Below are 25,925 nucleotides of genomic sequence, written 5' to 3'. Positions count from 1 at the left end.
TGGGCGGAGTGAACGAAGGGATGAATTGGCGGCAAAAATTTCCAAAGCGCAGGAAGCTTTGCAATTTGTTTCCTTGTGCGGGGTGGTGCCCATTCTAATACTGCCCTGACCTTCTTGGGGTCCATTTCAATGCCCTGTGGGGATATGCGATAACCCAGATAGTCTATATTTTCCTGGTGGAATTCGCATTTTGATAGTTTGGCATATAGGCAGGTAGCTCGCAGCTTCTTTAAAAATGCTCTGACAAGTTTAACATGCTCCTCTTTGGTCTCAGTGAAGATAAGGATGTCATCTAAATAAACCAGGACCCCCTTGAATAGGTGCTCCCCTAGCACCTCATTGATTAATTGCATAAATATTCCAGGGGGGCCCTTGTAGTTCAAACGGCAGAACTTTTAATTGGTAGCATCCCATTGGGCAATTAAATGCAGTTTTCCATTCGTCCCCTTCCTTAATCCTAATTCATTAGTACACTTCCCTTAGGTCTAGTTTGGTGAAAATTCTCCATTTTGATAGGTGGGATAACATGTCCAGCGTCGGGCTGAAGCAGCGGGTATAGCCAGAGTCTATTAGGGATTTCACTTTGGCAGCTTCGGGCATGGAGGGGGCTTGTATAGTCACTGTCTTGAGGATGGGTGCAATGGGTCCACTTACCAGGGGTTCATCCTCCGAATTGTCATCTGAGGAATCCATTGCTCCTGCGGTATAGGCCGGAGTTCCCTGCCCACACTTGGAAGAAGGTGGGGACTCTATAGCCTCTGTTGCCTTCATGGCTGGTTCTCGTGTCTTTGCTGGGGACTTCCCTGATTTTCTAGCCGGTGATTGATCTGGGTTTTGTTGAGGGGCTTACAAATGGCATTTGAAACAGCCTGTTCACTTCTTGGTCGTGGCCTGTGGTTTTGCTGGTTCACAGGACGGTTCAAGGGGTGAGCGGCCCCATAGTTTTCCTCAGCAGTGCCTCTTCAGTAGGTCCACCTCTGCTTCTTCTGCCAGGACATACCATTTGTGTAGTGGGTGTGGGTCCCCTTGGGGTAGGCAAGCATCATACAGGTTGTAGTTTAGGCCGTCCATGAAGTGGCTGAGGAGGATGTCTTCCGGCAAGTTCAGTTTGCTGGCAATGGCCCAGAATTCTTGTGTATATTCGGTTACCGGGTGTCTGCCTTGCTTCATTGTTTTGATCTTCTCATGGGCTTTTCAGTCAGCCAGGGGGTCCTTGAATCACCTTCTCAGTGAGGATATGAACTGTTTGAGGCATTGGAATCATGCAGGTTGACCACCCAGTCTGCGGCCACCCCTTCCAGAGCTGATTGCACGATATGGATACGAGCTTTGTCATTGGGAATGTCTCATCCGTATTCTTCCATATAGCTGAGGACTTGGGTTAGGAAGAATCCCAAGCGTCACGATTCTTCCCCGAATTTCATATCCAACGGAGGGAATTTTTGGACAGATCGGTGCCTTTGTTGACATTGGTGATGTCTCTCATCTTGATCAGCAGCTGCGGGTTGGCGGGGAGTTGGGGGTTGCTGAAGTGGTAGCTGCTGTTTCAGCGGATGTCCCTGGGGCTTCAGCTTCTGACTCCCCCTCGGTGTCTCTCTGGCTGCACCTGAGGTTCAGGTTTCTCATCCCCGAGTGAGCCAAGGATTCATTTCATCAGGTCAATAGCTTTCTCCAAAATCCAGTTGGAGTGCTCCACGTGATCTCCTTCATCTTCACTAAGGTGAAGGGATCTCTCCATTTCCATCCGGATTGGTGGCTGCCTCGTCTCAGGGTTACTTTTCTTAACCTCTTCTCCCACTCATCTTTCTTTCCAACACCCATCGACCACTGAGGTTTGTGGCTGCGTGGTTCCACCACTTCTTCCTCCGAGGAGTAGGACATCTCGGATCCCAACAGCTGGCAGGGTTCTGGCTGGAGGGAGGGCTCCCCCTTCGCGACGGGTTCTTCCTTCCCTGCCCCATTTTCCGACATTGCGGATTTTGCAAAGTCCCCCGGTAAGGGTCTTTCTTCCAGGTTGACTATTACTGCAGATCCTGTCTAATGTCAGGACCCACTTCAAACCCATATCTTTAGAAAGCAGAACTCTTGGAAGCAATTTCTCCAACAGGACCATTTATTAAGAGCAGTTGATAGCAGGCATAATAGGTAGGATTTGAGATTTCCCATGCAGAACAATAGGTTAAGGTATCCCCAAGCAAGACAAACCCCATAGTTTGGCCAGTGTGGGATGGCCAATCCCAAAGTGTTAAGTCCATCATGGGAAAAGGGGAGATAACATCGGCCCATCTCCATTTCACACAGAGATGGTCAGGCGGCTCTTCACACCTTCCTCTGAGAGCATAGAAATAAACCAGGCATGGAGGTTACATTCCTTATTCCCTCCGTTGTTCTAGCTGACAGTTTAGGGAGAGAAAGATCAGAGAGAGATATAATGCAGGAAAGCAAAATGTTATATTGTATCAGATAAAGGAAGCAGAGACAATAAATGAAAGCAAAATGTTACATTGTAGTAGATAGAGGAAGCAGAGGCAATAAACCCACGGGCACATCCCCCCTCCTCCTTGGGAGCATGGCAGAACCCAGGGAAAAGTGAGATTTGATTTTGGGTCAGAGGGGATAGATAGAAACGTAATAGGAATGGGTTCTGACAGCTATAATGTTTCTTTATAACTTTGATACTTCTCCTATTTTTAATAGCATGATTTATTTCTAAAAAAGATTGGAATTGCTTTTATAAAACATATAAGTAGAGCAATGTTTTACAGGTTGTCCTCATTTAGCAACCACAATTGGGACCAGTAACTTGGTTATAAGTGAAATGGTTGCTAAATGAAACCGCCACAATGTTTATATGCTTATTTCAGCTTTCCTTTGCTTTACAAACTTCAGATGCAAGGACTGGTCACAAAGTTACTTTTTCCTTATTGTTGTAACTATAAATAGTCTCTGTACAAGCAAAACAGGAAGACCACTAAACTAGGTCTACTTGTATTGCTTGTATGGCCTGATAGCTCTTGGGGTTTCATTTGTTTTTACTATTGTTTAATTGTATACCTACCTTCCTCTGTACACCGCCCCGAGTCCCTCGGGAGAAGGGCGGTATATAAAAACAAACAAATAAATAAATAAATAAATAAATACTTTGTAGGGCCAGCTCCTGATTTCATGTGTAGGTTTGCATGTACAACTGATAACAGAAACATATTATTTAAGTCTCAATTATATCTCTGAGCATAATTTGAGTGTTTTGGTCATAATGAGATTGTTGCTTCTGATATTATTATACACATTTTTAAAATCTAGGCCATGCTTCTAACCTTTTCTCAGGTATGTAGGCTGTTATCCGCATATGTTTCTTTTTTTACACTAAAATCTTCTTCAAAACTGGTGCATCAGATACTTCTTACTGCATTAATTTTCTTACTATATTCATTTGTTTTTTATGATATTTACATGTGTTAAAGATTCAGTAAAATCTTGCTCCTTCATTTAAAATGAAGAAGGCCAATTTAAACTTGTTTACATAAAGCCATCATGTTTTTAATACTGTAAGGGCAGTCCTTAATATTTTATAGGCAGCTACAGAACAAGAATATTTTAATTCATATAAGCTTAACTTATTATTCATTTTTATAACCATTTAATAATGTTAATTAAAAATAATAATATATATAGTATGTTTAATAAGACATTGGTTATCAAGCAGCCACAATAAGACACATAGACCAGACATGTCAAACACAAGGCCCGGGGGCCGGATCCAGCCCGCGAAGTGGTTTCATGTGGCCCGCGAAACCACCCTGGAAACAGTGAGGGAACGGCCCCCACTGCCTTGGCCCCGGCTCAGAGACCCTCCTTCTGCCAGAGATCCTCAGATCTGTCCCACTCCTGCCCAGGCACCCATAGGCACCCTTGATACAAACGATGTATAGCTGGCCATGCCCACCCAGTAGGCCATATACACTCTAGCCACGCCCACCCAGTAGGCCACACCCACCCTAGCCATACCCACCCGGCCCCCTGAGGGCAACCACAATGCTGATGCGGCCCTCAATGAAATTGAGTTTGACACTCCTGATATAGACTATTTAATTGTACCTCACAAACATGCTATATCAGGCATAAAAGGAAAATTTTAAAAAAAGAATTGACAGAATGTATGGGATGTATGGCTATTATGACATTAAATCAGTTTTGATTATATCAACTCTATAGAATATTTTTATCATAAATAAAATAGTTGGTGCAAAACACAGATGAAATAAGAATATAACTTCAAACTGAAACTAGACAGTGAGAGTGCTTTTTCCTATATATTTGTAGCAATGGTCTTCCTTCAGAGCAAACATAAGTAGTTAATTTAGTGCCTTTGCCATATTAATGTGATGTGACTGTGTATGATCCATCAGAGGTACTTCGGTTGAGAATTAAATATATTAGTTTACTTGCACAACTTGAAATAATATTTCTGCTATTTTAGTGTATGTAGTATTTTTGCTATTTAGTCGCATGCCATTTGCCTCTAAAACTCAAAGTCAAGCTAAGCTGTCAAGCACATTTTAATCTAAATTCTGCCCTTAGAAGGTGAGTTAAGTTCATTGACTTAAGCAAGTCATTTTCTACAATTTTGTGATGGAGAATTCATGTAAGAAATTTAAAAGTTTTAATTTTAAAAGTAGCTTATAACCAAAACATATTATCTGAGTAATTGCAACAATGAGGAACACTTCAACAAAAATACCATACTCTTTACAAGCAGTATACAAGGCTTAAGGCTTGGTTTTAAGTAGGGGGATGTAGAACATACTGATTTAAACTGTTTCAAATATGAAACATCCCATTTGAACTGAAATGTTTGGAAGAGCTCCTGATTTCAAACATGCATCAAGATTATTTCATAAAAAAACCTGGCTTCCACTTTACTTTTTATTAAAAGGTAGTTCATTTTCTGTCTTGCACAGCATGACTTTATGTAAAAAGCCTTCTTTAACCAAACTATTCTTTTAGGTGGGGACGATTCTGGTTCCACTGAAGCTAAAACAGGTAAACTTTTTTTAAAATCCCTTGTTATAGCTTCTATAATTTTTCCCACATTTTGAATGGTCCTTGGAAGATAAAGTTAGATTTCTAATTGGGAGAAAATCTTTTAAGCCTGATCCATTATCTAAAAATTTGAGTCATCATCTATATCTTCAAGAAAACATTCTACTATCACATGGAATTCATAGCTAACCATCTCGTACTTCAAGGACAACAAGATATAAGAAATTTGCCAGATAAATTAGATTTGAACTTAGATTACTGAAGCATGATCTTCTACCACGTTCTTTATACTCATACCCATTTACAGCAGAAAAAGTGTAGAGGTGGCTGGATTCTTTATCAAAGCTGCAGGATTTGATGATATGTTCCAAGAAGTACTAAAGAACAGTGAACCAGCTACTAAATGTAGGCTTGCTTCCTTTTTTAGTTCCATACTATACTCAGGATGGCTTCCTCCTATATTCAAGAAGACCAAAATTATTGCACTTTTGAAACCAGGGAAGAATCCAAACTTTCCCCAAAATTACAGCCAATTGCTCTTCTCTGTGTTACCTATAAACTTTTAGAAAGACTTGTGTTAAACAGAATAGCCCTAGGAGTAAAATCTGTAATCCAAGTAGAACTGTAAGGACCTCCCCCAGCAGTCCCCCTCAGGAAAGCATGACTCTTGACTCCATGTGTTAATCAAAAGAACTTACTGAGAGGTAGTGGTTTCAGTAGAACCAAGTGGAATCTAACATTCCTGCTCAAAGCAACAAGCTACCTTCCCACAATGAAACCCAGCCCCCCTGGCCAGTCCACCGGCAGTCAATAGAGTGCCACAAGGTTGTTTTGAGAACATCAAAGCCCAGGATAAATAGCAGTTCATCTTCAGGGTGCAGCAACCTTGGTAGCAGGCTGAAACCAGCTGGGAAGGAGTCCATCCCATCTCTAAAAGTGATCCCCCTCCCTGTTTTCCAAGCAAGTACAGCATTACAGCAAAAGCGAAAGTATGCAAAGAATGCTTCCCCAAAGTGGGCCTTCTCCATCAGAATGGCAGGACACCTGTAAAAGGGGAACTGACATGCTGTGCCCTCAGAAGAGAGGGATCACACCTATAAAAAAGAAGGGAGAGAAGAAAAATAAAAGATTAAAACAATCACCCTGGTTTATCAGGATATTGATTATGAAAACATTTCACTAATCTAGGGACCCTAACATGCTTGGAATCCACCCACTTGTTTTGGCAGCAGGGAAATCCTGCCATGCTACTAAATACTGAAGATTCGCCCTTTGTCTTCGTGAATCCAATATTTCCTTCACCTCAAAATGTTGCCCCCCATCATAACAGGTTATTGAACAGGAGGAAGAGCTGGTCTAAGGGGCAAGGAAACTTCAGGCTTCAATAAACTACAATAAAAAATGGGATGAACTTGTCAAAGTGACTTTGGCAATTCTAACTCTACAGTCACAAGGTTAATGTGCTTTATGGGGAAAGGGCCCATATATTTAGGTCCTAGTTTCTTAGAGGGTTGAAGCAATTGCAGATAACAAGTGGACAAGTAAACACTGTCTCCCACTTTAAAAGCTTTTGGCTCAATTCATTTTTTATTATCTTGTCCTTTATAAGCATTGCAGGCTTCTGCCAGCTTTTTACTCACAATGGGTCAGGTGTTCTGCAACTGAGAGACCCATTCTATCAAGGATGGCACTCCTGGGTCACCAGTAGGAAGCTCAGGCATAGGCTTGAAGTCTTGACCAGTAGCCACTCAGAAAGGGGTAAAACCAATGTTACTGTGTATAGAGTTATTATAGAGTTCCGCCCAGTTCTCTTGTTGATAATTGATAAAACATCTAAGGTATCCAAATACTGAGTTCATAACTTCGCAACCCCCATTCATTTGAGGGTGGTAACTAGAACTAAGCCTCTGGTCTGTCCCCAACAAGTCCAAAAAGCTCTCCAAAATTTGAAGGTGAACTGTACTCTTCTATTGGAGATAATACATTAAGGTGCTCTATGTAGCTGATAAATGTGATGCAAAAATAGCTTTGCAATGCTTCATGTTGAAGAGATCTTTTAGCAAGGAATAAAGTGCACTTGCTTAGAAAATAAGGCAGTTATCACCCAGATTACAGTATTTCCCGCACTTTTGGGAAATTCAACAATAAAGTCCATAGAGATCTCCCTCCAGGGTGCTGATGGCTCACCAACAGTTTGAAGCAGTCCTGGGGTTTTTCCTTGCCGGCTTGTTTTGCTGACGTACATACTGGACAACTAGCAACAAAGCCTTCAATGTCCTGTGAAGGGGAAAGAAATTCAGATGTAGGGACAGGAATTCAGGCGAAGGAAAAAGAATTCAGACCTGTGTCGATATAGAGCTTTGAACCAGCCAGGCAGCCTCATCTCCAGAAAAAGAACTCCCCCGAGCACTGCCCGCTGAACTTTTATTCACCTCCAATCTTACAAAAAACTACATCAGTCTCACAGAAAATAGTATACATAGAAATAATTGGATTACTCAGGTGCCTATGAGATCACACAAAAACAAGGTAGCATAAGATATATGTGAAGTCTTTATCATAGCGTTTCCCAAACCTCCCACATGCCAGGCCCCCCTCCCAGCCAGGAGAGTGTGCTCTGCACTGAAACTACAGAGAGGCCCAACTAGGGAAGAACGGAAAGGCTGAAAGGTGAAAAACCAAATTCTTGGGAGACCAAATTCTGGCTGTTCCCACATGTCCCCTTTTTTTGTGTAATGACAGAAGCAGAATGCTTGAGATAAGCTTGCATAACATGTAAATCTTTGGCATTGAAGGTAGAGGTGCGGAATCACTTAACAAATGGCACAATGCTAACAAAGAGGGAATACATTGGATACAGCAACACAAACTAAGCAATATAACTATAATTAAAATACCATAAACAAATAAATGTTTAAGCGAAGCTAAATCTGGTAGCCATAGAAAAAGCATTTTCCTAAGTCTATAAGTTGAAGAGCCCCAAAAATACATAGTATATAGGTGGTGGATATATTAAAATTGGTAAAAAGAGTATAAATTTGAATAGTAGTAGCTGGAGCACAGACAGGAACAATGCAAAAGCTAATAACTTCATGAGCAGAAGCAGACATTTTTAAGCAAAAATTTCTCTGACCAGAAATGTTGGCCAGTTGTAGCCACAAATTGAATTGTCCTCTATTTGCTAAAACTTCATGAATTCCTACAGATGAAAAAAACACCAAAAAAACCACAGCACAGTCCAAATGCTGAATTGGTGTTAAGTTGAGCGATAATTGCCAACAGGAATAGTTGTAAGGTCACAAAGGGCATCTGCGCTGAGTGTTTATAATATTCCCCATGTTACTGGTGGCTGAGTTCCTGCTGGCCGGGAAGGTCTTTTACGCCTTCGTGGTATTTCACCCACCGGGTTCAGGTTGAATGTCAGGGCTGGATTGAACTCTGGGAGCGGACTGCTTAGCCTCTGGTGCCAGCTCATGTTTGGCTCGGAATGGTTTCACACACCTGGCATGCACCCGCACCGGTCCTGTAGGAGTAAGAATAGATGCAAAACCCCTTCCCCAAGTAATCAATTCAGCTGGTCCCTTCCAGGTTGGCTCGGGCAGCTCCTTATATAGCACTCGTGGTCGTTCCAGGGAAAGCTCCTTCCTAAAATGTCTCTCTGCAGGAGTATAAGCTTGATTAGTGATAGTTAAATGATTCAAAGTAAATAGCAATACTGGAATCAAGGATTTAAGATCTGAGGGAGTAATTACCCTTTCTTTTGAATGTTTAAACAACAAAGCTTTAAATGTACCATGTGCACGTTCCACTATAGCTTGGCCTGAGCTATTGTATGGAATGCCATGTTGGAGAGAAATATCCCAAGTTCTGCAAAATTGAAAAAAAGCATTAGAAGTATACGCAGGAATATTGTCAGTCTTTAAGACAAGTGGTCGTCCCATGACAGCCATGGCAGCAAGAAGGTGCTGAATAACATGAGAGGTAGTTTCGCTGCGAAGGGGGGTAACCCACACATCTGTTCCTCTTGGATTAATAGCATCAAAGGGAAAAGAGAGGGGGGAGGAAGAGCAAGGAGGACAGGCTGAGATAATATCACCAGCCTGAGAAAGTGGAATGTTAAAGGTAGCACAAAGAGATTTAGCATTCTGGTGAAAATAGGAATGGTTAGTCAAAGGGTAAGCCTCCTTAAGAAAATGGAAAACCACATCGGCTCTATAGTTGCCATCAGGAATAGTATCACGCAGGAAAGTTTGAAAAGTAAGGAATAAAGAAAGTAAATTATGATCCAAAAGTGGAGACAGGTAAGCAAAGGCAATATGATTAAAAAGATTGTCCACAATAAGATTAAAAGGAATCAAATCATGTAATTTAAAGGCTAAAATCACTGCAGAAAGTTCAGCACGCTGGGCTGAGGTTTGAGAAGCTGTGAACTTAGTTTGCCATTTTCCATTAATTTGCCAAACAACCACCTCACGGGTATGAGATCCATCTGTAAATAAAGTACCATTAGGAAGAAAGGTAGAAACCTGTGCAGATTGAAAAACAAAAGGTAATTCCTGTAAGAAAATCAAACGTTGGTCCTTGGGGGGGGGGGTTAAACAATACAGCTCTCACATAATCTACAAAAGCAATCGCATAAGCAGTAGACATTTGCAGAAAGAAATCATGCTGATCCTTGGTGCAAGGCAAATGAAAGACTAAAGGATGAAAGCCAGAATATAACACCTCGATGGGAAATACATTTTTAGCTGGTGTGTGTATCAAATACAACCATTCTACAATGCAGATAGATTTAAGCGTTTCAGGAAAAAATAAGATAGCAGTTGGGTGTAACAATCCTAAAAGAGAAGCTCTGTTAACCATAATTTTGCGAAAGGCAGAATTGATTTGATGAAGGCAATGTTGCATCGCAGTGGAGACTGGAATCTGCGCGTCAGGGGTTAAATGACCTTGCAAGGCAATAAAAAGTGGACGCAACAAAGCAGTAGTTAACCCTAAAAATGGTCTAGCCCAATTCAGATCTCTTAAAAACTTTTGCAATTGTACCAGAGTAAAATGAGAGTTAAAACAAAAGGAGAAAAAGAAGATTGAAGCATCCGAAGACCTAAATATAGAAAGGGAGGTTTTATTTGAACCTTCTCAGGGGCAATGACAAGTCTCGATTTAGTCAAGATTTCCTGTAAGGTTAGGAAACAGTTAACAGGTAAAGGCTTTCTAGCAAGCAAGAAATCATTCATAAAATGGTAAGCAAAGCATTTTGTGTCTTTGGCTCGATGAACTACAGCTGCAAGAGCTGTGGCCAAAAGTTCTGTCTTATGAGATTCAGATTTCAATGTTCTGACACAAATTAATCATTGGAGCAATGGTAGTCTCAGGTTTAGAATCAATTGCTTTCAGGGCTGTTTTGCAGTTCTGATTAGTATTTTCAAATGCCAATTGTTTCATCAGAACGTCAGCAGCACCTTCATTTTGAACCTTTTCAGGGAGAAGCTCCCGGGTGAAATTGCTTTGCAACCCATTGTCTGTAACACTTCCTTTCAGCTCTTTGTGAACTGCAGATGGGACAGACTCATGGACTTGCTGATTTTGAGCGTTTTGGACCACAGGGCAGACAGCCATTAATGGCAATGCCTCCTGGACGTCCTCTGAATTTTCAGAGACCAATGCAGACTGCACCATTTGCTGAATAGCAGTCTGTGTTTGAGGCTGTTGAAAGTCCAAATTTTGCTGACTCTCAGAGCTCCACTGCCGTGAAGAATTATGATAAGACAGTGGTGGCTGAGGGTCTGGGGGATACAGGATTGGTGCCTCAGGAATTATTAATTTTGGAGGGTACAAGAGAGGATTGGACCACTCAGTAATAGCTTTATAGCAAAGTTACCAAGTGTGTAGTACTGATACTGGAGTGGTTGCAGCCTGATGCAAATCTTTCCCAATTTCTTGCCAATCATAGGGATTAAGAGATCCATCTGCAGGATACCAAGGGCATAATTTACCAATAATCTTAACCAGCTCTTCTACATATTCTTTATAAACTTTAACTGTTTGCTTAGTCCTTGTCAACAAATTGCAAAGGTCAGATACCTGTTTTTCCTGTCCTGTTGAAAGAGAAGTCCCCATATTTACCCCATTGACTCCTTAAATGGAATGAATTGTTGAACTGACTTCGTTGACTCCTTAAACGGAATGAATAAGTTGGTCTTACCTCGTTGACCCCTTAAAACGGGATGAATTAGTTGAACGCGTTCGTTTAGCTCCTGCCGAGCGGAGGTAAGCCAGAAGTTACAGTTTGCCTCACAGTCGCACATGTATCACACCCCTCACAGGCATAACGTCGGGCACAGGCATCACGTCGGGGTCACCAGATGAAGGGGAAAGAAATTCAGATGTAGGGACAGGAATTCAGGCGAAGGAAAAAGAATTCAGACCTGAGTCGATAGAGAGCTTTGAACCAGCCAGGCAGCCTCATCTCCAGAAAAAGAACTCCCCCGAGCACTGCCCGCTGAACTTTTATTCACCTCCAATCTTACAAAAAACTACATCAGTCTCACAGAAAATAGTATACATAGAAATAATTGGATTACTCAGGTGCCTATGAGATCACACAAAAACAAGGTAGCATAAGATGTATGTGAAGTCTTTATCATAGCGTTTCCCAAACCTCCCACATGCCAGGCCCCCCTCCCAGCCAGGAGAGTGTGCTCTGCACTGAAACTACAGAGAGGCCCAACTAGGGAAGAACGGAAAGGCTGAAAGGTGAAAAACCAAATTCTTGGGAGACCAAATTCTGGCCGTTCCCACAGTCCTGTTTTTAAGGGATGGCCACCAAAATTGTTTCTTGACTAGGTGCAGCATCTTTACGAATCCAAAATGACCCGCTTTCTTTGAGTCGTGGCAGGTTCTTAACACCAGGAGTTTCTGGCTTTTGAGAACATAAAGTTTTGCTCCCACCCAGACTAAAATGTCTCAAATTAAGGAAATGTTGCTATGTGTTTATTTAGGTTTAGGTTTTATTTAATTTGTATTCCGCCCTTCTCCCTAGGGACTCAGGGCGGTTCACAGGGCATATATAAATTACAATACAAAAGTTAAAATAAGATTAAACCAATGCCCAGATAAAAACAATAATACAATACTAAGAACAACAATTTTAAAAGCCCATATTCCCCCATCAGGCCAGACCAGCTAATTCAAATAAGTGGGTCTTCAGGCCGCGACGGAAGGTTCGGAGGTCTGATGTCATCCGGAGCTCCACCGGCAGTTGATTCCATAGTGCCGGAGCGCCCACAGAGAAGGCCCTCCCCCTGGGGGCCACCAGTCGGCATTCCCTTACCGGAGGCACCCTGAGGAGGCCCTCTCTGGGAGCGCACAGGGCGGAGGGGAGTTGACGCCGGCAGCAGGTGGTCCCTGAGGTAACCCGGACCCATGCCATGTAAGGACTTAAAGATCATAACCAAGACCTTGAACCTCACCCGGAAGACAACTGGTAACCAATGCAGCTCGCGGAGCAAAGGTGTAACATGGGAGTACCGGGAAACTCCCAAGACAACTCTCGCGGCCGCATTCTGTACCAGTTGGAGCCTCCGAGTGGTCTTCAAGGGAAGCCCCATGTAGAGAGCATTACAGTAGTCAAGGCCAGAGGTCACGAGCGCATGAGTGACCGTGCACAGGGCATCCCGGTCCAGATAGGGCCGCAACTGGCGCACCAGGCGAACCTGGGCGAAAGCCCCCCTAGTCACGGCCACTATATGATCTTCCAGGGTAAGCTGTGAATCTAGGAGGACTCCCAAGTTGCGAGCCCTATCCACGGGGGGTAAGAGCTCACCCCCCATAGAAAGAGATGGAACATTTTGAATGTCCCGGGATGCCGGAATGCACAGCCACTCAGTCTTGTCAGGGTTGAGTTGAAGTCTGTTCCTCCCCATCCAGACCCGAACCGCCTCCAGGCAACGGGACATCACAGCGAGGGCATCACTGGGGTGGTTTGGGGTCGAAAAGAAAAGTTGGGTATCATCGGCATATTGATGATACCCAACTCCAAAACCACGAATGATCTCACCCAGCGGTTTCATGTAGATGTTGAACAGGAGAGGTGAGAGAACCGACCCCTGAGGAACTCCACAAACGAGAGACCTAGGGGCCGATCACTGCCCCCCTGCCAACACCGACTGCGAGCGTCCCAGGAGATAGGAGGAGAACCACTGAAGAACTGTGTCTCCCACTCCCAATCCCCTGAGACGCCACAGCAAGATACCATGGTCGATGGTATCGAAAGCCGCCGAGAGGTCTAATAGGACTAGGACAGAGGAATATCCCCTGTCCCGCGCCCTCCAGAGATCATTCACCAGAACGACCAATGCTGTCTCCGTGCTGTACCCGGGCCTGAAACCCGATTGGTAGGGGTCCAGATAATCCGCTTCATCCAGGACCAGAGGGAGCTGATGCGCCACCACACTCTCAACAACCTTCGCAAGAAAGCGAAGGTTGGAGACTGGACGAAAGTTGTTCAATACAGCTGGGTCCAAGGCAGGCTTCTTGAGGAGAGGTCTCACCACCGCCTCCTTCAAGACGGTGGGGAAATAACCCTCACTCAAGGAAGCAGATATAACCGCCTGGAGCCAGCCTCGTGTCCTCTCCCTAGCTGCATAAACCAGCCAGGAAGGGCACGGGTCCAACAAACATGTGGAGGAGCTCAGCCTCCCCATAATCCTGTCCACTTCATCAGGGGTCACAGAATCAAACTCTTCCCAGGTAACATTGACAAGACCGCCCGTGTCCTGATCACCTGACTCTGCCCAGTTGGAGTCCAAACCGGTCCGAATCCGAGCGATTTTATCCGACAGATGTTGACTAAATTCCTCGGCACGACCCTGCAAGGGATCCTCCCTCACCTCCTGATTAAGAAGTGAGCGAGTCACCCTAAACAGGGCGGCCGGGCGATTATCTGTGGACGCGATGAGGGTGGAGAAGTAATTACACCTCGCCACCCTCATCGCTGCGAGATAAGACCTAATATAGGTTCTTAACCGCAACCGGTCAGGTTCGGATCGGCTAGACCTCCAACGGCTCTCTAGGCCCCGTTTCCGACGCTTCATCTCCCGGAGCTCCGCGGAGAACCATGGAGCTCGCTGGGATCTGCGCCGGGTCAGGGGCCGCAAGGGTACAACCCGGTCAAGTGCCTCAGTGGCTGCCCTTTCCCAGGCTTCCACTAAGGCATCCGCCGAGCTGTGAGCAATGGAGGCAGGTGGGGACCCCAGCGCCGCTTGGAATCTATCAGGATCCATTAGGCGTCTGGGGCGGTACCATCTAATTGGCTCCGTACCCCCATGGCGGGGGGTGGCAAGCGGAAGACCAGCCGCAGGAGATGATGATCGGTCCATGACAGGGGCATAATAAATGGAGAGCCCCCACCAAGATCATCCAACCACCGTCTAGATAAAAAATCAGGTCAAGGGTGTGGCCTCCCTCATGAGTTGGTTCAGAAATTACTTGCGTCAGGTCCATGGCCGTCATGGAAGCCATGAACTCCCGAGCTAGCTCAGATGAACCTCCCAGGGATGGTAGATTGAAGTCTCCCAAAACTATAAGTTTGGGAAACTCAACCACCAACCCCGAGAGGATATCGAGCAGCTCGGGCAGGGCTGCCGCTGCACGACTAGGCGAAATGTACACCAGCAGCAAGCCCAACTGTGCCCCAGAACCAAATCTCACAAAGAGAGACTCACACCCGACTATCTGAGAAACGGTGGTCTCCCGCGGACATAAGGTCTCCCTAATAGTGACTGCCACTCCCCCACCCCTACCATGAGCTCGTGGCCGGTGTAGCACCCGGAAGCCTGGTGGGCAGAGGTCAACCAAAGGGACCCCACCCTCTGGGCCCAACCAAGTCTCCGTGATGCAAGCCAGGTCCGCATGCTCACCCTCAACTAAATCCCTGATGAGGGGAGCTTTGTTAACCACGGACCTGGCATTCAGGTACACCAGCCGGAGCTCAGGAGCCTGCACATCCTCGCTCCCGGGACCTCGGGGAAGAAGCAGAGGTTCGGAGCGCCTCACCGCTTGCAAGTAGCGGAGACGGCCCTCCCGGTAGCGATACGGCCCCCTGTCTATCCGCCTGCTGCCATTCCCCGTCGTGGGAATTGCTAGTCCCACGACCTGCTCATGAGCCCCGGAGTCAACGACACCCCGTTCTCCCCCCGCATGGTTAGACCCAAGTCTGGCCTGAACTATGGTTGATTGGCCACCCCCCATAGCCAGACAACCCCCCTCTCCCACCCCTCTCCCCAACCCCATAAAAATTTTTGATAAAAAAATAATCAGGGGCCTCTTATTAGATTTGTGTTGACGGCCCCTGCCCCTGCCCAGCCATCTCTCAGGGTCCCAACACTCGGGCCCTTCATCGAGGTTAGGAGGATTTAAAAAGGCGGGTCGCACCCAGGCGAGGGGGGCACCCCTGAGGGCGAGCAAGTCCGTGCTAGTATATTGTCGCATGTTGGTCCAGCAAGTCCAGGATAGGCAGTCCCAAGGATGATCATGTCCATAGGAGGGTCGAAGGCCGGAAAAGAAAATATCTGGATCCACACCCAACTGCACTGCCACTCAGTTGGGTGCCCCGGTAAACAGGCCACCCCCGCCCTCTCACGGCAGGTTGCAACTCTGTTCCTGGGGGTGGTCAAAGATATACTCTGGGTAGGCCTGCCCCATAGAGCTCCCACCTCTATGGGGCTGCAGATGTAAAAGTCAGCCACTCTCCCACCGTGGCTGGTACCCAGGACCGACCAAATCCAAAGGGGAGAGGGGGAGGTAGGCAAAGAGTTAATAAATGTGTATATTGAAGGCAGAAGGGTAGGCAGGCCAAGATAGAAAAGGTGGTCTGGAAGCGTCATCACCGCCGCTAAAACGGTCCAAAAGCGGTGTAAGGACCACCTGTCGCCATTGCTCCATTGAAACGGTCCGAAGACGCCGTTTCTGACACAAGCGGTCCGAGGCAGCACAGAAAACATCATCGCCGTTGGGATAACTCGCAGTCGCCCTCTCCACCGCCAAAACGGCCCGAGGACGACAACGTCACTAAAAGCAGCCTGATGCGGCCTGGGGCAAGATGGAAACACCACCGCCGGCGAGAGGGGCCAAGAGCCCGGAAAACGCCGTAGCCAACCACCGGCCTCCACAAACGGCTCGAATAGGCCAGAAAACACTAGTGCCGCCGAAGTGGCCCAAAAACAAGTCAAATATTGCCACTCGGGCCAGAAGGCCCCGGAAATGCCACCGCTTAGTGCTGGTCGCTCGGAACGGCCAAAGCCCACTGCTACCGTCGCTGTCGTCGCCAGATGCAGGCCGTCTCCGCCGCCGAATGCGGCCCAAAGGACCACCGCCACCAGCGTCGACGCCCATGCCGTCGACGCCATTGCCGCCGCCGAGCCGGATCCACAGATGTCTCTCTCGCCGACCAAAGGCAGCCTGAGAATGTCGAAGGCGGCCCGAAACGGCCCAGGGAAGCAGGAAGCGCCGCCACCGAGCGCGGCCCGAGAAACAAGTGTTGAAGCCACTTGTCATCTTTAGGGCTGCTGTTAAGGCAGACATCACATCTTTTGGTACTTGAGCCCTGGTAATCACTTGGGTAGCCAATTGATGGGATGGAAGCACCAATTGAATTATTTTGAGTTTGGAGCAAATTGTATTGCTGCATCTGTGACTGTATCTGCCAAGAAATTCTTCTTCCCCCAGGGGAAATAGCGCAGGGTGAATTTAAAACGGTTAAAATATTGTATCCACTGGGCTTGCTTAGAGAGCTTGTGAGGGTTTTGCAGTGCCTCTAAATTTTTGTGATCCGTCCATACTTCGAAAGAAATGTCTCCATGTGAGCAGCACCCATTTCACAGCATAGGCCTCTTTCTTCCACACCACCCATCGTTGTTCTGTTTCTGAAAGTGTTTTTGGAGGTGTAGGCACAGGGCTGTAGTTGTCCATTCTCATTTTCCTGTAGCAACACTGCCCCCACACCCATGTCACAAGCATCAGCTTGCATAACAAATGGTTTTCTGGGTTAGGGTGTTTTAACACTGGTTCTGAGGCAAACAAGTGCTTAATTTTCTCAAAAATGGCTTGGCACTTCGTGGGCCAGTTAAGTGGCTGACTAGGTTTGGGTTTATCCCCTCCCTTAGTTTTTAATTAGTTTGTAATAGGGAGGGCTATTTGGGTAAACAAGGAGATAAATTATGGATAAAAGTTAGCAAAGCCTAGGAAGCTTTGCAGTTACTTCCTAGTGCAGGGTGGAGCCCAATCCAGCACTGTTCTGACTTTCTCCAGGTCCATTTCAATCCTCTCATGCGAGGTACAGTAGCCTAGATAGTCTATCTTACTCTGGTGGAATTCACACTTGGATAACTTGGCATACAACTTGGCAGCTTGTAGTTTTTGGAGGACTGCCCACATGAGTTTCACATGGTCTGCCTTTGTTTCAGTATAAATCAAAATGTCACCAGATATACAAGTGCTCATGCAGCACCTCATTGATTAATTGCGTAAACATGGCTGAGACCCCTTACAGTCCAAAAGGGAGCTCTTTGAATTGGAAACAGTCTAATGGTCAGTTAAAAGCAGACTTCCACTCATCTCCCTCCCTAATTCTCATTAGATAATAAGCTTCTCACAAGTCCAATTTAGTGAAGATCTTGCCCTTAGCCAGATGACCCAACCTGTCTTTCCTCAAAGAGAGGGGACAAACATTTTCCCCACACACTGCATTTAACCCTCTATAGTCAATGCACATATGAAGGGCCTCATCCTTTTTCTCTCGGAAGAGGACTGGGCTGCAACCCTAGGTCATTGTGACTGGATGAAACCTCTGGCTAAATTTTTATTGAGAAACAGCAATAGTTCCTCCAGCTCTCTAGGTTCATTGAGTACAGTTTCAGTTTTGGTAACCTGACACCAAGCAGGAATTATATAGCACAATCTGTTGGTCTGTGAGGGGGAGCTCGTCCAACCCCTTCTCACTAAATACATCCTGGAGGTCCCAATACTCTTCGGGATGGCAGGGAGGTTTTTCCCCTGCATTATTGCTCTTAGCTTGGTCTTCGGGGCAGCAATCTAGGTTAATTTCTATTGAGGTTGGGAGGAGCAGGTTTTCTGGAATTTTAATAGCCCCTTCATCCAGTTCATATAAGGATTCTACTTTTTCAACCAGGACAGCCCTAGGACTAAAAGTCTTTCCATCCCAGGTGTCATTATGAAGCTTATCAATTCTGCATACCTAGGGGCTTAGTGGCAAACATTGCTAGGATGCCCCCCACGATGAAGCCATCCAGTTGACAAAATGCCACCAGGACCGCCTCAGCCGAATCCCCAGTTTCTCAACCATGGCCATTAAGCACCTGAAGCAATCCAAGTCTTCCAGCCCTGAGATTAGCCTTCAGCCCAGACCCGGGGAAGTACAGCTCTATGGAAACAGTCACTGGTGTGACTGGGTCATTTACCGGGGGGTTGTCGTCATCATCGGTGTCTGTGAATCCCTGGTCATTATCCAGTGGGGTCGGATTCCCTTGGCCCCTTTTGGCATTGAGGTGAACTCTACGATCACCACCCCTTTCAGTACCATCTCCTTACTTCACATCAACCCTTTTCATTGTCTTCCCTGCGGGGTTTTGGCTGGCTTTGCTGGACACCTGGTTTTGCATTCAACAGCTCGATGCCCTTGACCACACTTCAACCTTCACTTGGCTAGTGAAAGTTGGGGTTTTGCGGTTTCTTTTTTCCCCAAAGAAATCTTCTTCCAGGATTTTGCTGCTCGGTACTTATTTTGAACCTGATCGATCTCCACTTCTTCAGCAAGCACACACCAGCTGTGTAGGGTTACAGGGGATCCTTGAGCCACACAGGCATTGTCATCATTCAACGTATCTTTGAAAAAAGCTATGAGGATGTCTTCTAGCCAATCAAGGGGGCATGCCAGATGACAGAATTCCTCGGTGTACTCCACCACAGCTCTACGCTCCTGCCTCATGGTCTTAATGCAGTCTTTGGCTTTCTGTTCAGCCAGGAGGTCCACGAACCAGTGGTGGAGCATGGGGCTGCCCTGAGGACCACTCGGAGGCTTCAGCTGGTGCAGAAAGCAGCCGCGTGAGTTGTGATGGGAGTCTCCCCATACTCCCATGTAACACCTCTTCTCCGCGAGCTGCATTGGCTTCCAGTTGCCCTCCGGGTGAGATTCAAGGTGCTGGTGATGACCTATAAAGCCCTAAATGGCATGGGCCCAGATTATCTAAGGGAGCACCTGCTGCCAGCATCAATTTCCCATCGTCCTGTGCGCTCCCACAGGGAGGGCCTCCTCAGGGTACCGTCGGTCAAGGATTGCCGACGGGCGATCCCCAGGGGGAGGACGTTCTCTGTGGGCGCACCTGCCCTATGGAACTCCGGACTGCCCCCGACCTTCGTTCATTTCGCCGGGACCTAAAAACCTGGCTGTTTGAGCTATCTGGTCTGGACTGAGGGGTTTAATGTTTTTAAATTGTGATTTTAATTTTTTGCGGCTAGACTTAATTTAATTTAATTTTTATTTTATATTGTATTGTTTTTAAATTTTGCCTTGTAAACCACCCTGAGTCCTTTGGGAGTAGGGCGGTATATAAACCAAATAAATAAATAAATAAATAAATAAATAAATAAATAAATAAATAAATAAATGATTAAATTTTCTCAGCTCAGGATCATTTGCATTGTGGAGGTTACTATCCAGTGAGCAGCTGCCCTATCCAATGCCAGCATGACACACTTCACTTATGTGCCTTCAGTGGGGATGTCTGGCTTCTACTCCTGCATGTAAGTTAGGATGTGGGCCAGGAAAAATCCCAGCTGCTGGGAATCCCCATCAAACATCACCCCTAGCGGCGGGGCCTTCCTTCTATGGGTACCTCCTTTGCCACTTCCTGATGCATTGGTGTGATCCCTTTGCATGGGTCCTGCCATTGCCTTTGCCCCAGCCGGGGTTGCCAGCATTCCTGCGGTGCTGTTTAAGGGAGAAGCTCTCATGCTGTTGTCTTTTGGGGTTTGATGAACCTCCATCGAGGTCATCTTTGTCAGGGTTCCACTCACCTTAAGGCTCTGGAACACTTCCATCATGGTGCACATAGCTTGCTTCAAAGACCCCCCGGGTGACCAGAAATCCAGAGACCGCATTAAGACCATGAGGTAGGGGCATAGGACTGTGATGGAGTACACCGAGGAATTCTGTGATCTGGCATGCTGCCTTGACTAGCCAGAAGACATCCTCATCATGGTTGACCTCGCCACTTTCTTCCTCCTCAAACTGAAGTTCTTCTAGGTCTGTTTGCCATTTACGCCCCTGGCTGCATTGGGCAAGAATCACTTTCTTAGTCCTCCCTTCCTAGTCATTCTTCCTGACGTAAGTGGACCACCTGGGTTTCAATGGGTCCCCTAGGTTGGCGGCCTCTGTCCATTCAGAGAGGTCCACTGTGGGGACTTCCCCCCAGCATTCAGCTTCCTCTTGGTCTCTGCCTTGCACTGTTCCCATGGTAGAGGTAAAAGCCTCTCCATGCTGACCACTATTGCAGATTCTGGTTAATGTAGGGACCTGCCCAGCAGCCCCCTCAGGAAAGCACGACTCTTGACTCCATGTAGTTAATCAAAAGAACTTTTACTGAGATGTAGTGGTTGCAGTAGAGCCAAGCGGAATCTAACATTCCCACGCAAAGCAACAAACTATTCTTCCCACAATGAAACCCTGATCAATCCACCAGCAGCCAATACAGTGTCACAAGGTTATTTTGAGAACACCAAAGTACAGGATAGATAGTGGTTCATCTTCAGGGCAAAACAACCTTGGTAGCATGCTGAAACTGGGTGGGAAGGCGATCCCCTTCCCCATTTCCCAAACAAATACAGTGTTACAGCAAAGGTGAAAGTATGCAAAGAATGTCTCCCCAAGTGGACCTCCTCCCCCTCCACCAGAATGGCAGGACACCTGAAAAAGTGGATCTGACGAGAACAAGCTGGATTTTACCCCCAAATGTGATTGTAGCAATCAAGTCTTTGTATTAACTTCCTACCTGAAGAATGGATTCCAAAGGAAAATGAAAAATGTTTCTGTTTTTCTTAATGTCTTGCTGGCCTACAATACTGTCTGGAGAGAACTCAAACTAATCAAGGTACTTTGTCGTAACTCCATTGCCTTGATTGACAACATGCTGAATAACAGGTTCTTTCAAGTTTTTCACAGAATTCAATAGACATAGATATCTTAAGTTGAATAACAGACAACCACAAGGATCCGTGCTATCCCCTGCTCTTTTTAACTTGTACATCCATGACCTGTCTGAAACTGTTTCATGGAAATTTATTTATGTCGATGATATCAATCTCACAGTCCAAAGAACCAACTTCAGTGATGCCAAGGACATCCTTCCTCAAGTTCTCCAGAAGCTGCATGACTACTTCAAAAAAATCCTGTCTCTAATCAAGCCTAACAAAAACAAAAGTAGCCACATTCCATGTCAGCAACAGGTATGCAAATTACCAGCCTTCAGTGAAATTCCGGAACTGTATTTTACAATGTAATAATTATCCAAAGTACCTGGGCTAACACTGGAGAGATCTGACAACACTTAGAAAAACAGCCATGAAATTGAAAACCTGCAACAATTTACTGAACAGACTGGCTGGAACATCCTGGGGTGCTGATGCTAACACCCTACAAACAACAGCCTTGGCTTTGGTTTATTCCACACCTGAATATTGTGACAGCTTGTAGCTTAACAGTGCCTACATCCAAACGGTTGCTGTCCAATTCCGCCATCTCTGAGTATCATCTCTAGCACATTGCATCCCACTCCTGTGCACTGGTTACCAGTACTTAGCAATATTAGAAGACAACAAGCTATCATTTGATCAAGGATACTGAATAACAAGGCCTTTCTTATCTACCAGGAGAATGCATAGCCCATCATAAGATTGAAATCCTGATATTAAGCTATTCACTTAACATCTACTCAGTTTAACTCTGAGAATGCCTGGAGAGAGTATTAGATACTGTTAATGATCCCTCTACCAAACCATCTGGCTTTGACCTGCCTTGCTTTATCTGGTTGAAATTGAATGGTATTAGGTGTGATGCTGGAAGAAGTGTTTTTGTCCTGGATCAGTGGGGATGGAAAGATTCCCTTTGTTGTGGTGCCAATATGCAAACTATTAAACATATTGGGCAAGATTGCCCATAACGTGCAATCTCAGGTTCCCTAGAAAATTTGCATAAAACAGTGCAGAGGGAATCGCCTCTGAATTGGACATCCAGTTATAAGGCCACTGCCATACCCCCGTAGAAGTCTTATTTATAATTATGTGGACTGTGTATATACGTTCATTCCTCTTCTGTCATGTTCTCATCATATGCTAAATAACAACAACAACTATAATTATTATTGTTTTGTTGTTATTATTATTTCTAATTCGGGGAATTCTTTTCACAGATTCTCCAGGCATGCTAGCTGGCATTATTAGTTCTGTTGTAGTGGCAATAGCTGGAGCTCTTTCAAGTTTTATAGCATACCAGAAGAAGAAGCTTTGCTTCAAACCAAATGGTAAGTTACAACAAACTTGACTTGAAACCCCCAAAATTGGGGGTTGTAAGATCTAAAATAATTGCTTTAACTACATTGACATTGGATGATTCCCAGTGTAATTGAAAGCTCACAATTTGAAATAAACTTTGGTTGTAGAATGTTACTCTGTTCAAGGCTGAGCTGAATATGCATAAATATAAGGTATTTTAATTGTGATTGTTTCTACAGATCAAGAAAACATTCCTGTGGAAAGCCAGCAAGGAGCACATGCAGCGCCATCTGGTAAAGTCATAAAGAGCTTTAAAAAATTATATATACACCTTTCTTTACATGAAAAGTAGCTTATATTTGTGATTTTGTGCAGCTGCTCACCTAGGTAGCCATGCCTATAGTTGTTGTGATTCAGGGTCAGCCTGTGGGTTCGGCAGTTGGGTCGGATGACTCAGAGGAGGAGGGGGGTGTTGAAGACCTTGCTGAGGGGGTTGAAGATCTTGCTGATGATAGCCCTCAGGCAGGCCCCTCCCACTTGGTCACCATGGAGACCCAGCTGTGTGAGCCTGACAGTGTGGATGAAGATGACCCACAGCTGGCCCTGTTCAAGGACGCCCGACGCAGGAGGCAGTCAAGTAGGAGTAAACAGAGGAAGGCTGTGGGGCTTCTTGGAAGGAAGCAGAGAGAGGCCACGCCCTGAACTCTTTATAAAGGGAATGTGGGGGGAGGGCTGGTTTGCTGAAAGCAACCGCTCAGATAGTGTTTCAAAGCTCCTGTATCTTGGTTCGTGTCTTGTTTGTTTTTTGTAGTAATAAATTTGGCAGACGTATTCCAGCCTCTTGCCGTTTGTAAAGGGGTTGCCTTTTCTGCAGGGCCGGTAGCAGGCTTGTACAGAACAATAGTGCCCCATTTAAGAAAAACAAAACATGGTTGCTTCAGCCTAAGTGTCTACATTTTATTTTATTGCTAATTTTTGTATTGTAGATTAGATACAGTTAGCTCAGTCAAGAGAACTGACTGGACCAAGACCATTGAAATAAACTCTTTGAAATAGGTGGGATTTGCATGGAACCATTTTAAATTTCTTTGAATTTGATGGTAAATACTAAACATAGATTTAACCAGACATAATTACTACATATAAGACACACATTCATGCTATTAGAATTAGGGTTCATTTTGTTTCTTCCACAGAAGACCACAGGAATCTTTTTTTCATTAGTTTGTCACTTTGCAAAGTTTCAGACAATCTTCAATACTCATAGAAAGGTCAGGTTTATATATATATGCATTGTTGTTGTTGGTTACGAAGTCGTGTCCAACCAATCGTGACCCCATGGACAACGTTCCTCCAGGCCTTCCTGTCCTCTACCATCTTCTGGAGTTCATTTAAGCTCACACCTACTGCTTCAGTGACTTCATCCAGCCACCTCTCTGTCGTCTTTTTCTTCTCTTGCCCTCAATCTTTACCAGCATTAGGTTCTTCTCCAGTGAGTCCTTTCTTCCCATTAGGTGGCCAAAGTTTTTGAGTTTCAACTTCAGGATCTGGCCTTCTAAAGAGCAGTCAGGGTTGATCTCCTTGCAGTCCAAGGGACTCGCAGGAGTCTCCTCCAGCACCATAATTCAAAGGCCTCAATTCTTTGGCGCTCAGCCTTTCTTATGATCCAACTTTCACAGCCATACATTGCAACTGGAAAGTCCATAGCCTTGACTATACACACTTTTGTTGGCAGGGTGATGTCTCTGCTTTTTAGTGTGCTGACTAGATTTACCATGGCTTTCCTCCCCACGAGCAAGCATCTTTTAATTTCTTTTTTTATTGCTTTTATAAAAACATATATTAAAACAAAAAATACATATAAAAACAAAACATAACATAAACAATACAATCAACAAAAATACAAAAAGTATACTTAACTTCCATTATTCTTAATCTTTCTAATCATTTTCAGGTGACTTCCTCAAGTCCCCCCTATCTGCGTTTCATCGTAGATCATCATTAGCAATTTCTATTTCATAATTCTAAATCATATTTAATATCTATCTATATTTAATTTCTTATCATTTAACAATCATTCTTTCATATTATCCTTAATACTAAACATTAAACTCTAAAACTGCAACCTATAAACACTTCCAAGTCCATTTCAAACTAATTAATATGACAATATTTCTTCAAATAGTCCTTAAATTTCTTCCAATCTTCTTCCACCGACTCTTGTCCCTGGTCACGGATTCTCCTAGTCAGCTCGGCAAGTTCCATATAGTCCATCATTTTCATCTGCCATTCTTCCACAGTTGGTATTTCTTATGTCTTCCAATTCTTTGCTATCAAAATTCTTGCCGCTGTTGTGGCATACAGAAAGAGAGTAACATCTTTTTTGGGAATTTCTTTTCCGACTATACCCAATAAGAAGGCTTCTGGTTTCTTAATAAATGTGTTTTTCAACACTTTCTTTAATTCATTATAGATCTTTTCCCAGAAGTCTTTTACTATGGGGCAAGTCCACCACATGTGCTAAAAGGTTCCTTCTACAGCTTTACATTTCCAGCATTTATTATCATGTGTATGATAAATTTTTATTGATTGATTGATTGATTGATTGATTGATTGATTGATTTTATATACCGCCCTATTCCCGAAGGACTCAGGGCGGTTCACAGAGCGAATTAAGACAATACAAAAAGGAAAGTTAAAATAGAATTAAATTAATACTAGCCCACAGGATTAAGACAAAATTAAAATTAAAATTTAAAATTAATTTAATTTAAAACCCCTCAGTCCAGGCCAGACAGTTCAAACAACCAGTTTTTTAGGTCCCGGCGAAATGAGCGAAGGTCGGGGGCAGTCCGAAGTTCCATCAGCAGTTCGTTCCAAAGGGCGGGCGTGCCCACAGAGAACGCCCTCCCCCTGGGAATCACCCGCCGGCAATCCCTAACTGGCGGAACCCTAAGGAGGCCCTCCCTGTGGGAGCGCACAGGATGGTGGGAAGCTGATGCTGGCAGCAGGTGCTCCCTAAGGTAATCCGGACCTTTGCAAGTTTAACCGGTGTTACATACCACCTATACATCATCTTCATCATATTTTCTTTAAAAAACATTGCATGCTGTAAACACTTTTGTTGGCAGGGTGATGTTTCTGCTTTTTAGTGTGCTGTCTAGATTTACCATGGCTTTCCTCCCCACGAGCAAGCGTCTTTTAATTTCTTGGCTGCAGTCCCCATCTGCGGTGATCTTGGAGCCCAGGAAAATAAAATCTATCACTACCTCCATTTCTTCCCCATCTATTTGCTAGGAACTGAGATGGCCGGATGC

At 45.0% G+C, this 25,925-nt stretch overlaps 1 protein-coding gene across 3 annotated transcripts in view; it reads left to right on the top strand.

The window, feature by feature from the left end:
- Positions 1–25,925, top strand: part of CD99 (CD99 molecule (Xg blood group)) — a 117,886-nt gene that overhangs the window by 75,471 nt on the left and 16,490 nt on the right. For 2 of the 3 annotated variants that reach the window (XM_083361534.1, XM_083361532.1), the window contains 3 exons: positions 5,008–5,043; positions 22,527–22,637; positions 22,848–22,901. In XM_083361534.1, the coding sequence (XP_083217660.1) occupies positions 5,008–5,043; positions 22,527–22,637; positions 22,848–22,901 (201 nt within the window). The remainder of the gene's footprint in view (positions 1–5,007; positions 5,044–22,526; positions 22,638–22,847; positions 22,902–25,925) is intronic. The other variant, XM_083361533.1, reaches the window with a different exon arrangement.

Source organism: Vipera ursinii, assembly GCF_947247035.1.
Source record: "Vipera ursinii genome assembly, chromosome: 4".
Classification (NCBI taxonomy): Eukaryota; Metazoa; Chordata; class Lepidosauria; order Squamata; family Viperidae; genus Vipera; species Vipera ursinii.
Note: the sequence above shows the minus strand (reverse complement) of the source record. Positions and strands in the feature narration are given on the sequence as shown.